The sequence below is a fragment of the Peromyscus eremicus genome, chromosome 9 (assembly GCF_949786415.1).
Source record: "Peromyscus eremicus chromosome 9, PerEre_H2_v1, whole genome shotgun sequence".
NCBI lineage: Eukaryota > Metazoa > Chordata > Mammalia > Rodentia > Cricetidae > Peromyscus > Peromyscus eremicus.
This window is the reverse complement of record NC_081425.1, coordinates 68,899,918-68,912,745: the sequence shown is the minus strand read 5'-3', so window position 1 is coordinate 68,912,745 and position 12,828 is coordinate 68,899,918. Positions and strand designations below refer to the sequence as shown.

The following is a 12,828-nucleotide window of genomic DNA, read 5'->3' as shown; positions in this document are numbered from 1 at the left end:
GGAGGGTCAAATGAGGAGGGAGAGGGAAAGGGGGAAACTGAAGAAATAGATGGAGGGACAGTTAAAATTAAGGGCCATTTGAGGGACCTTATGGGAATCTAATAGAGTAGAATGTAGTGGCTACACTAGTTTACACTACCACCAACAGTGAGCAGGCATCCCCCTGTCTCCACACCCATGTCATCATAATGGTGGTCATTTTTCTCTTATGTTGTCCTTTTCTCCAGCCATTGTAACTGGAATAAGATGAACCCTTAAAATAATTTTAATATTCATTGTTTATATGCTTACCTATTTAATTTTAATTTTCCCTGATGGGTAAGGATGTTGATCATTCAAAAATTTTCTTACAGGGTGGTGGTGGCACATGCCTTTAATCCCAGCACCCAGGAAGCAGAAGCAGGTGGAGCTCTGTTAGTTTGAGGACAGCCAATTCTACAGAGTGAGTTCCATGACAGACTCCAAACCTACACAGAAAAACTCTCAAAAAAAGGAAAAAAATCTCAAATTTGTATTTCTTCTTTTGAAAACACTTTGCATATTTAAAATCTCCAATTTTTTTTTAATAAAATCAGGCTTTCTTTTTACTGCTATTTAGTTCTTTATATACACTTGTTTTCTGTCATGTGTACCTGGCAAGGATGTTTCCCATTCTCTAGGCTGCTTCTTCTCTCAAGTGATGGTGTTCTTTGCTTTTTAGTCTCACAAACTTCTGTTTGGTGATTGTTGGTCTTAGGGCTTATGTTAGTAGAGTCCTGTTCAGAATGGCTTTTCTAGTGCCTTGAATTGAGGCAATTTCCTACTTTCTCTTCTAACAGTTCAGGACAACAGGTCTTATGCTGAGGCTGTTGATTCATTTGGATGTGAATTTTGTTCAGGGTGAAAGAAATGTATCTATTTACATTTATTAGGAAGAATCTTACTTGATCACAGTTGATGCAATCTTTTTGAAGTGTTCTTGAGTTCAGTTTGCAAGTGATATATTGAGAATTTTTTGTATCTTTATTCATTATGAAAATTGGTCTATACCTTTCTCTTTCTGTTAGTTTTTTTTTTTCTGGTTTGGGTATCAGTGTAATACTGGATTCATAAAATGAATTTTAAAATGTTCCTTCCCTCTTGATTATGGAATAATTTGAGGAATATTGATGTTAGTTATTTGAAGGTCTGGTAGAACTCTCTGCTGAATTAGCCTGGCCTTTGGCTTTTTCTAGTTGGGGGACTTTTTTTTTTCTTTTCTTTTCTTTAGTTTACTGCTCTTTTCTTTTCCCTTTCTTTCTTTTTATTTTTTTAAACAGGGTTTATTATGTAGCACTGCCTGTCCTGGTACTCACTGTGTAGACCAGACTGGTCTCAAACTCACACATATCCACCTGACCCTGCTTCCCAAATTCTGCAAATAAAGACATAATGCACTCTTTCCCTGATTGTTGTGGGATATTTAATTACTGCTTCCAGTAATTTAATTGATTGTAATGCATCTGTTTCAATGTTTTTACTCCACCTTGATTAACTTTGGGAAGTTATATGCATCTAGAAATTCACCTATTTTATTTAGATTTCCTAGTTTAGTGGAATATAAATGTTTGTAATATATTCTTCTGATTCTCTGAATTTCTTTTTGTCTGTTGTGATGTTCCCCTTTTTGTCTCTAATTTTATTAATTTTGGTATTATGACTTTTTTGTTAATTTAGGTAAAGGCTTGTTAGTATTTCCAAAGGAAATGCATATTATGACTTAGTCAATGCATTCCATTGACCCAGACAAAGCTACAAGTTTCTCTCCTGGAGGACAGTAATTTCACCAGCCATGTCCTAACTCTAGCAGTAAAACCTTCCCATCTAGAGTCACAATTGTCATGGACAGCAGAGGCTCCCTTACTTCATGTGTTTTCCTGTTGCCTCTGTGCTGCAGAGCATCCACCAAGGGCGATATCCGAACCATCACACACCACCACCAGAGCTGTAGTGGCCCTTCAAACTCAGCCTGAGACAACTGCATCTGAAGTCTGGGGTGCATTTCATAAACTGATTTCATAATGAATACTAACAATCCATTCCACTTCCAGCGGATGCCAGACCTAATACATCATCATAGATTAGGAAAAGAAGCAATGTGCTTTGTGAAAGTTTTGCTTTGTGAAACAGAGACAGAACAGGTGACAGGCTGTGGACTCTCAGGACATTTGGTTCCTCGTTTGGCCTCCAGAGGGCGCTGCTGCACTCACCAGCGTTCTTACTTCCATTGAAGATCTTCATCACCTCCTCACATCTCATCCTTCTTGGAGCTGGCTGAGTTTTCAGCAAAGGCATGTGACGAGAATCAGAAATTCAAAACCTTCCAGGCTCGTGTTAGCAGCTTCACTGCTTTCAGCTGAGTAGGACACTTCTCCAGCAGACCCTTCCTCATACCTATTTTCAAGCTCTTGCTTTCTTCAGCCACTTTCCTGTCTGTCCTGTTCCAGAGAGCTCTCCCACAACAGAGCTTCAACCTTCCCAGTGTTCAGCCATGTTCCTGGTGCTCCTCCCAGTGCTGGGGGTACACTTCCTCCTGAGTAAGTACAGCTTCCTCATGGTCTCCATATCCTGGAATTCTGACTGTCTGCAGTGAAATCCACACTGCAGTGACTGACCTAAGATTCCTTTCCAGGAGACTCCAGAGCACAGTCAGTGACTCAGCCTGATGCTCAAGTCACTGTCACTGAAGAAGCCTCTTTGAAGCTGAGATGCAACTATTCCTCCAGTGTGGTGCCTTACCTGCACTGGTATGTCCAGTACCCACAGCAGGGGCTGCAGCACCTCCTTGGGTATTATTCTGGAGACACCCTGGTTCATGGTGTGAGCGGCTTTGAGGCTGAGTGATTTGGCTGTGTACTTCTGTGCTTTGGGTGCACAGTGTCTGGGGCTGCAGGGGGAGCTGAACATAAACACCCATGGCAGTGGAGTGCTCAGACTCAAGGTCTCTCCTTGGGTCTTTGAAGGGTCTCTTTCAACTTTAGTCATGAGGAGATAAGGAATTTGGTCAGTCCCAGCTGCCTTTGTACAACTCAGGTTCAGCTACAATATCCACTGTCTTTCTTTGTCTCAGAAGCTCTTTGCTTATTTTGAAAACTATCTAATGCACAATCACACTTCCGTAGAGTGGAGGAGACTGTGTTGTTACCTGTGAGAATCATTTCCGGAGTGGACATTGCTTAGAGCGCAACTACACTAAGTTGTGGTGGTATTGTGTTCCCCAAAATATTGTGCACCCTAATAAACTTGTCTGGGGTCAGAGAAAAGAACAGCCACTAGATAGAGAGGCCAGAAAATGGTGGCACTCATGCCTTTAATCCTAGCGTTCCAGAGGCAGAGATCTACCTGGATCTCTGTGGGTTCAAGGATACAGCCAACTATGGTAACTCATGCCTTTAATCCCAGAAAGCGAGCTTTTAATCCCAGGGTGTGATGGCAGAAAGCAAAAAGGTATATAAGGTGTGAAGACCAGAAACTAGAAGCTTTTAGCTGGTTAAGCTTTTAGGCTTTTGAGCAACAGTTCAGCTGAGACCCATTTGGATATGAGGACACAGAGGCTTCCAGTCTGAGGAAACAAGATCAGCTGAGAAGTTGGCCAGGTGAGGTTAGCTGTGGCTTCTTCTGTCTTTCTGATCTTTCAGCATTCACCCCAATAACTGGCCTTGGGTTTGATTTTATTAATAAGCACTTTGAAGATTCCTGCTACACTAAGTGGCTGACTCTGTCTGCAGGGAAATACCAGAAGCTGGACTTCCATTTGTCATTTAATGTGTCATCCACACAGAATGTGAAAGTATACTCTTCAAACTTTGGCCTAAGGTTTGCCTTCACTACTGAGTCCTTCATACTGATTTTCCTATAAATTCTTCTTTTGGTGCTAAATGTACTGATCAGAATTGGTCATAATATTTAAGTATTTCTATTTAGAAAAGAATTTGGTGCATTGTTAGTCAATATATCCATGGCAGCTTAGAAATGTGAAATAATTATGTCAGTTCTAGTAGTCACTAAAAATAAAATCGGAGAAGTAGTAATTGGAGATCATTGGTGTTTTTCCAAAGAATTCTTCATAGTTATAATAGTCCTATCTTATTGTTTTGCCTTCTCAGATTCTTCAAATCTCCTTGAGAATTTGTGGTATGATTCCTTCAGCATCTTTTATTACTGTACACTGCTTTCACCCTGTTTTATGTCATTTTACTACTGGAACATCAAAGATAAATTCTTTTATCCTAACATAGCAATGCCCTGATGAAAATACAGGCAAGAATCGCAGTAGACGTTAGGGTTCACTGGCTCCAGTATGGAATTTTAGTTCCTTCTCCCTGTATTTGGGAGAATTGTAGAAGATTTTATGCTTCTGTGCTTACAGCCTAGGAGGATGACAACTGTCAAGATAAAAAGGAAAAAGAAGAGATAGTTTTCTAGCTGATGCTTGGCTAAACAAAGGAAATATGTAGATGACATGGAGCCATGAGCACCTGAGTATGATTTCCAGCACACACATAAACAGCTGGGCATGGTGGCTGTGCTGGGGAGGTGAGGATAGACAGATCCCTAGAGCCCACTACTCAGCCAGCATATCCTGACCATGAGCTCCAGGTGTCAGGGAGAGGGCTTGTCCCCAGTAAACAAGGTGGACAGTTCCTAATAATGACATCCAAGGTTGACTTCTGGACTCCACATTCATGGACACATATGTGTAATCAAATACACATATGCACATACACACAAGAAAGCTGGTCATACCTGAGGAACAACATACAACATTTTCTTCTGGTTTTTCCATGTATATTTACACATGCACCTACATGTACATATACACATATGTACTTATCTATGCTCCCACACACTTGCACCAATACAGATAGGAAGGAGCTCATTCACATACACATGCACACATGAATATTTTGATATAGAACACGAACAGAATTTACCTGAAGATTCTTATACCAAGTGATTTATCTTTCGCATTACTCTGTAAGTTTCTTACTTTGGATTTTCTTTATAATGAAATGAGAAGGCAGTGGTATGTGTAAGAAATGTAAAGACACAATACCTATGTCCCCCCAGGAATTTTCATGCATACCTTTCAAATCAACTCACCTCCTGCAGGCAATAGCTTTTTCCATTTTTTGTTACTGCACACTTCATTGTAGGATACTTCTACAATGGTAGGTTCTCATATAGTTTTTCAAATATTTTTTAGTGTTAGTTGTCCCTCTTTTTCCTTTCTCTTCCATCCTCTCCCTATTTAATCCTCCTGTTCTATTTTTCCCTTTGTCTCTCCATAACACTATATTCTATTCCTTATTCGTTGGGTGACATTCTACTACCTCCTAGTCCCCTATCTAGTACCCGACTTTTGTTATTATTTGGATTATAGCATGCCTATCAAAAGCTAAAAAACTACTGTCCACACATAAGAGAAAACATGCAATATTTGTCTTTTGGGGTCGAGGTTACCTCACCCAGGTTGATTTTTTTTTTTAGCTCAATCCAATTACCTTCAAATTTCATAATTTTGGTATTTTAACAGTGGAATAGTATTCCATTGTGTAAATGTACTACACTGTCATCATCCGTACATCAGTGGATAGACATCTAGGATGTTTCCAATTCCTGTGTATCTGAATAGGGCAGCAAAGAAGATGGATGAGCAAGTGCCTATGTCATAAGGTGTAGAATCTTTTGGGTATATGCCCAAGAGTGGTACAGCTGAATCTTGGGGTAGATCTATTCCCAGATTCCCAAGGAATTATCACATTGATTTCCATGGTTGCTGTACAAGTCTGCACTACCATCAAAATGAATAAGTGTTTCCATTTCCCCATATCATCCCCAACATGTTACATCTCTAATTTTATTAATCTTGGCCATTCTGACATGGGTAAGATGATACCTGTCTTTACATATACAAGATCTTAAAGACTGACATATGCCTTATTATTAAGATCAGGGAGGAGGCACAGGGTAACACATCCATCCTCAGTTCAGTTCCTGTCCACCAGGGGGTGCACTTTCCTTACACAGGCTCATTTCCTGCATGATTTTTATCTAAGCAAACTCATCCTTTCTCTGAGTTAACATTTCACACTAAGCATCAAGACCACCCTCTAGATGACATTAAAGATGAACTCTTCTCCAGGCTTCGTGACTGCGATACTCCTCTTACTCGGTAAGTAAAGAGATGTAAACAGCAAAGTCTTTAGCTGTAAGTTATCAAAGAGCATTATCCTCGGGGTGACACAGAACTCACTCTCCCTCTCTCTCCCCTCCTTGCACTCTAGGAAGGACCCAGGGAGACTCTGTGACTCAAACAGGAGGCCAAGTGACCATCTCAGAAGGCGGGTTCCTGACAATAAATTGCACGTATTCAATCACAACGACAGCATCCCCTGCTCTTTTCTGGTATGTTCGATATCCTGGAAAAAGTCTACAGCTCCTCCTGAAAGTCCTTACAGCTGGCGTGAAGGGAAGCAGCAGAGGTTTTGAAGCTACACACGATAAAGGATCCACTTCCTTCCACTTGCAGAAAGCATCAGTCCAAGAGTCAGACTCGGCTGTGTACTTCTGTGCTCTGAGTGACACAGTGTCACAAACTGCAGGGGGAGCTGAGCACAAACTGAGAGGCAACAGGTGGTCTGGCTGCTGAGCACCTGCCTCTGAAATCCCTCTGGCTTCAGCACACCCTGTGGTGTGTGGACTCACAATCTCTGTTGGTGAAAATCTCATAAATGTTCTCATGCCAGGCCACATAACTTCACAAACCATTAGAATAATGAAGTGGTCTCTGGGTCCAGATCTTAAGTTATTTTTCTGCAGTGCTGGGGGTTAACCCAGAGCCTTGTACAAGCAAGTGGTCTGCCACTGAGCCATATTTTAAACCTTATCTATCTTTAGATAATCAAATGTGCTAGAGAAAGACATTTGCAAACTGTGACCTAACAGAGTCTGGTAGGAAAGGTGACAGAGAGCTGCAATCCTTCCCTTACAAAGCCCTGCGGAATTCTTAAGTAGAAAGAGGAAGAGCAGGAACTCAGGTGCAAACAGCAACATGAAGAGCTGAAGGGAGGGACACTCATTGTGCAGGAGACAGGTCACTTTCAGGGTAAATCAGACAGGATTTCTTCTATTTTAGGGGAACCTCATTCTTTCTTCCTTTCTTCCTTCCTTCCTTCCTTCCTTCCTTCCTCCCTTCCTTCCTTCCTTCCTTCTCTCTTTCCTTCTTGCTTGCTTTCTTGCTCCCATCCATCCTTTCTTTATTTTTATTTTTATTTTAGATGGAGTCTCTCTATGTAGCTATGACTGTCCTGGAACTCTTTGTAGACCAGGCTGGCCTCAGACTCACAGAGATACCCCTGCCTCTGCCTCTGCCTCTGCCTCTGCCTCTGCCTCTGCCTCTGCCTCTGCCTCTGCCTCCCAAGTGTTGACATAGATAAGAGTCACTATACCTGACTATCATTTTACTCTTAAACCCTTTAAATGATAACATGAGATCCACCTCTTTCACAGTGAAATTTAGATTAGTGTTAGATCTGGGTACTGTTGGCTGGCCACACTGTCACAAAACCAGTGATCACACTGTCTTTACCTCTCATAATTCTATTAAGAACATGTTTTGTCCTGTATGATTGGACTATTCTAGTTTCCTTTTGATTTCTCAGGCAAGCTATGTTTCCATTCCTTTGCTATTTCCATCTCTATGCATTAGATCTCAGATGTATAGTAAACCTTCACTTATCCAAACAACTTTCATTTTCATTGGCTTCAGTTTCACTGACAATTGAGAAGCATTAAGAAAGGAATTTTCAAGACCTTCAACACTTACCACTTTTCAGTACCTGTGTGGGACCACGACTTTTCCTCCATTGGTGTGTAATTCAGGAGCACAGAGTACTGCTGATCCTTACAGTAGTTCTGGAAAAGTATTGTTGAACTAATAATGGTTGATTAAAAGTCCTATCATTACTCTAAGAGCAGAATTTAACATTCACTCAAAAATACATTATATGCAGACATGAAATTGTCAAAGAATTGATAAAAAATATTTATTTTTTAAACAGAATTTTAATGTATCTGTTTCTTGACAAAATTCATTTTTTAAAACTGGTGACATAATAGCAAATAGAACAGGGGAAAAGTCGCATTATAAAGGAATTTACATTTTAGATTCAGACTAAGTTCAGACTAGTCATCACCACTAGCCACTACCATGAATCATTTCTATTCAAACCTTGAAAAATCATTAGGCATCTGCTTTCAGATGAGGAAAGTAAACATTACCTGTCCTGTCTAATGTCCTATGTAGAGATACACTTAAACTGAGGCCCTGAAATAGAATCTAAATGACACTCCACTCTGTTTCTATGGATACATAAGAATTTACACCCTGAATCACATTGCCAGCAGTGAAAAGGAACTGCAAAAAGTTTACCCAAAGGTCTTGAGCAAGTCCAGCTCTCACCTCAAGATGGCAGTGTTTGCATTGGTCCTGTCTCCAGGAGCTGAGGTGTGTATCAGGTCTCTGATTGGCTGGCTGTACTTCCTGAGCCTTCCTTTATGTTACTGTTTCTATTTCATCAGAAACAGCTGGTGAAATAGGTGGCAGCTTTGGGGCAGACTTCTGCAGAACAACAATGGAGAATCACCTGAGTGCCTGCTGGGTGGTTTTATGGCTGTATTTACAGTGTAAGTTAGAGGAGGTTTTAGCCAGGGGCCATGGGAAGTCAAAGAATATTTTCTTAGGATTTGGGGGAAAGATGTAATTCCTTGGGATACACTGAGGGAACAAAATAGGCATATTTCTAGACCACCTGAGATTCATGTGGAGAGTAAAGAAGGATATGAACGAACTAAAAGTACAAAGTGTGGATGATTGATTTCTGGAATTTCACACTCTTTTCTGAATAGGGGTTGCTGGGAAGACCCAAGTGGAACAGAGTCCCCAGTCCCTGGCTGTCCTGGAGGGAGAGAACTGCGTCCTTCATTGCAATTACACTGTGAGCCCCGCTAACAACTTAAGGTGGTACCGACAAGACACAGGCAGAGGTCTTGTGTCCCTGGCAGTCATGGCTTATACAGAGAACAAAAAGTCAAATGGAAGATACTTAGCAACTGTGAATACAAATGCTCAGCACAGCACCCTGCACATCACAGCCTCCCAGCTCGAGGACACTGCCTCCTACATCTGCGTGGTGGGAGCACCATGCTCCACAGATACTTGCAGCCAGTACCAAAACCTGCTCCTGGAGGCTTCAAGGAGGCAGAGGTGACAGAACAGTCTTTTTAACACTGTACTAGGGAACTGAATTTCCCTTTTTGGCTTATTAGTCTCATTAGAAAGACAATTTTAAAACAGTCTGAAAAGAAAGCTTGAGGACAATTTTAATAGATTTTGAGAGACAAACAACAGTATAGGAAAGCAGAATATCCTGGCAGCTGCCATGAAGTGAGGAGATGGAGAAAATGTTAGCCTTCTCAGTTCACCACAGAGGTCAGAGAAACAGTGAGAAATCTTAGAATGTCAAGGAAATAAGCTCAGGAGTGCTGAGCCTTGGATCTGTATGCAGAGGGCAGCCAGTACCACACTCTTGTGTCCCAGGAAAAGGATTGCACCAGAAATACATGCTTAAAATGGAAACAGAAAAAGCTTATTAAGAAGGAAAAACACTCCTAAGAATGGATGTGTGCTAATGAGCTGAGGATAGAGTCCAAAAACATCTGACCACACTGTGTACAGCTCTTCACAAGACCCATAGAATTCCCATCTCTATTATGCATTTTGCCTTAGCATTTTTGCATAGTCCAAGTTAGATGAGGTCCAGGTGAGGAAAGGCATCCAGTCTTCCTTCTTTCATATGTTAACCTTTTACAAAGAGTAATCATTGTTTCTAATTTAAACATTTTTGAGAATTTCATACAGGTGTACCATACTTATGTAATTTCTACTTCACCCTCCCTCTTCATCTCCTCCCACATTTTCCTTACTCCATCTCAAACTCATGTCTTCTTCTTTAATTACTGTTTCAGACACACACACACACACACACACACACACACACACACACACACACAAATACATCTTGCTGAGTCCATTTAGCGTTGCTCCTATGTGTATGTGTTTAGAATCAACTCTTGTGATTAGATAATCTACCAAGTCTTACGCCTGGAGAAAGCTGATTCTCCACATCTCAGCAGTCATTAATTGTCTGCATCTCTTCATCCAGGAGTGGGACCTTATGAGATTTCCCATATCTATGCTGACATGTCAGCTGGCACTGTCATTTTGCAGGTCTTGTTTAGTTTAATCACATTTTTTGAGATTTCTTGGGTATAGCTTCCCTGTCATATACAGAAGACACAGTCTCACAGCAGATGTGCTGGTCCTCTGGCTCTTTAAGTCTTTCATCCTCTCCTTTCTCAACATTTCTTGAGCCTTGAGTGTATGGGTTGGATTATAGACATATCAGTCGAGGTTGGACACTCTTTGGTCCGTTTTGCTCCACACTTTGACCAGTTTTAGACATCTTTAATGGTCTCTTTTGTTTGCTGCAAAATGAAGTTCCCTTGATGAGGGGTAAGAGCTACACTTATCTGTGTGTATAATGATCAATATTTAGAATTTTGTTAGAAATTATACTGGTTTAGGGAAGTGACATTAGTATGTTCACTTCTAGGGTTCATGGCCTCATTGGCCATGGGTAAGTGAGCTAGGTTTACAATAGTAGGTGTGGATTTCTTTCTATTTAATAGGCTTTAAGTCCATCTAGACAGATGTTGGTAGCTATCATGATATACATTGTATAAAGCTAGTCATTTTTGTGGTTCATACACAGTATACATAAGTAGGACTCTTGTTTACATTTTTCCTTCAGAAGCATGAATAGTTCCTTTGGATATTGTGAGATGTAGTTCTTAGAGAAGAGATTTCAAGTATGGGCCCAATTTGATTCTCCCAAATCTTGAATCTCAAGTGTGTGCTGTCTAAACAATAGGCTCTTACCTTCAGGTTCTGGGAGGCAATCAGTGACAATGGCAATAAAGCATGTTATTTTGAGAGTCTCTTTGACTTCTCTGACCAACATCTCAAAGGAAAGTTTCCCATGCTTAGCACTGGGGCTTTGTTAGATAGTTTATGACTCTTGGGGAGACCATTATCCCTCCAAGTGGAGTAAATTTATTCAAACTATCACCTATCATGTACTATCTGTCTATATCTATCTATCTGTCTATCTATCTACCTATCTACCTACCTACCCCTTATTTTTCTTATCCATACAGTTGTTGAGGAACATCCATTTTGATTCCATTTTCTAGCCATTGTGAATTGAGCCTTGATGAACATAGATGTAAACCTATCACAGTACTGAAAGCTTCACCTGATGACAGGAGATGGCCAGTTGGGACTCCCTCCCCCATTGTTTGGCAATTTCTCTCTAGATCACCTTCATATATCTATATATTTTAGGAAATTTCTACTGTATTGGGTCTCTATAATACTTCACAAATAGCCTTTAACTTAGCTGTCTCTCCCCATACACCCTCCCTCATCCTCTTGCCTCAGACAGCCCTTAAATAGTAGCATGAGACATGTGTAGTGTTTTGGTGTTGGTAGAAACAAAGTGGACCTTATTATCAAAGAGCAGTGCTGGATTGCTTTGGCCTGACAGATGCCTCCCTGAAGGAGTGACCTAAAGGGCTTGCCTGTATTTCATGTAACCCAGGACTCCACCAAGGCAGAGAAATCTCTTTGTGGAGGAAGTGACTTAAAAATGCACTAGAAGGATTTAACAACATATTTTATCACACAAGATAAAGACTTCTGAAAATTGAAGGTCAGTTGACGTGACCCAGTCTGATAAGGAAGAAAAAAAACACAAGAAGAAAATGAACAGAATTTAAGAGACCCAGAGAACATTTTCTCAAATAGAGACATCAATTTTAATATTCTAGAAGAAAGAGTGGAGGCAAAGAGGAATAGGTGAAGAAACCATGACTACAAATCTTTCCAAACTTGATGGAAGACAAAAAGGCACATGTCCAAAAGCTCAGTATGAACCGAGAGGACAATGGCAATGAAACTGGCACTGAGCATCTGTGGAATGTCATTGCTGAAGAAAAGAGAGTCTAGAAAACTGCTCAAAAGAGTGGCCAACAAGGTTTATTTAGCAAGATCAATAATTTCTCATCTGAAACTGTATCAGCCTGAAGTTGGCAAGATGTGATGTCTAAAGAGATAGAAGAGAAAAATACTGTCCACTAATGATTGTGTACATGGTAAAACCACTTATCAAAACTAAAGGAGATTCTGAGACTTTCTTTTCTGAACTGTGGCTTCTAGGGTAAAGGGGGTGGTCAATTTTCTCTTCCTTCCTTTCTTCCTTCCTTCCTTCCTTCCTTCCTTCCTTCCTTCCTTCCTTCCTTCCTTCCTTTCTTCATTTCTGAGACAGGCCTTCACTCTGCAGCCCTGTCAGGCCTAGAATTTATAGAGATCCACCTGCCTCTGCCTCCTGAGTGCTGGGACTAAAAGTGTGTGTAACCACACCCAGCTCAGTTTTCATTATGGAACTGGCTGTTCATAGGTCAACCACTTTTGAGTGGATAGGCCCACACCAAGGAGTGTACGGACAGAACAAATTGGACCAAATCTTGCTCTAGAACAGTGGTTCTCAATCTTCCTGATGCTATGGACCTTTAATAGAGTTCCTGGTGTTGTGGTGACCATCAACCACAAAATTATTTTTCATTACCACTTCATAACTGTAATTTTTGTACTTTTATGATTTGCAGTGTAAATATCTGATACTTCTG

General features: G+C 40.7%; 1 gene segment (V, D, J or C); it reads left to right on the top strand.

The window, feature by feature from the left end:
* The first annotated feature begins 6,147 nt into the window (after window positions 1-6,147).
* LOC131918994 (T cell receptor alpha variable 10-like) lies at window positions 6,148-9,290 on the top strand. The segment is given in 2 exon segments: window positions 6,148-6,193; window positions 8,929-9,290. Coding segments are annotated over 2 exon segments (408 nt in total).
* The last annotated feature ends 3,538 nt before the right edge of the window (window positions 9,291-12,828 follow it).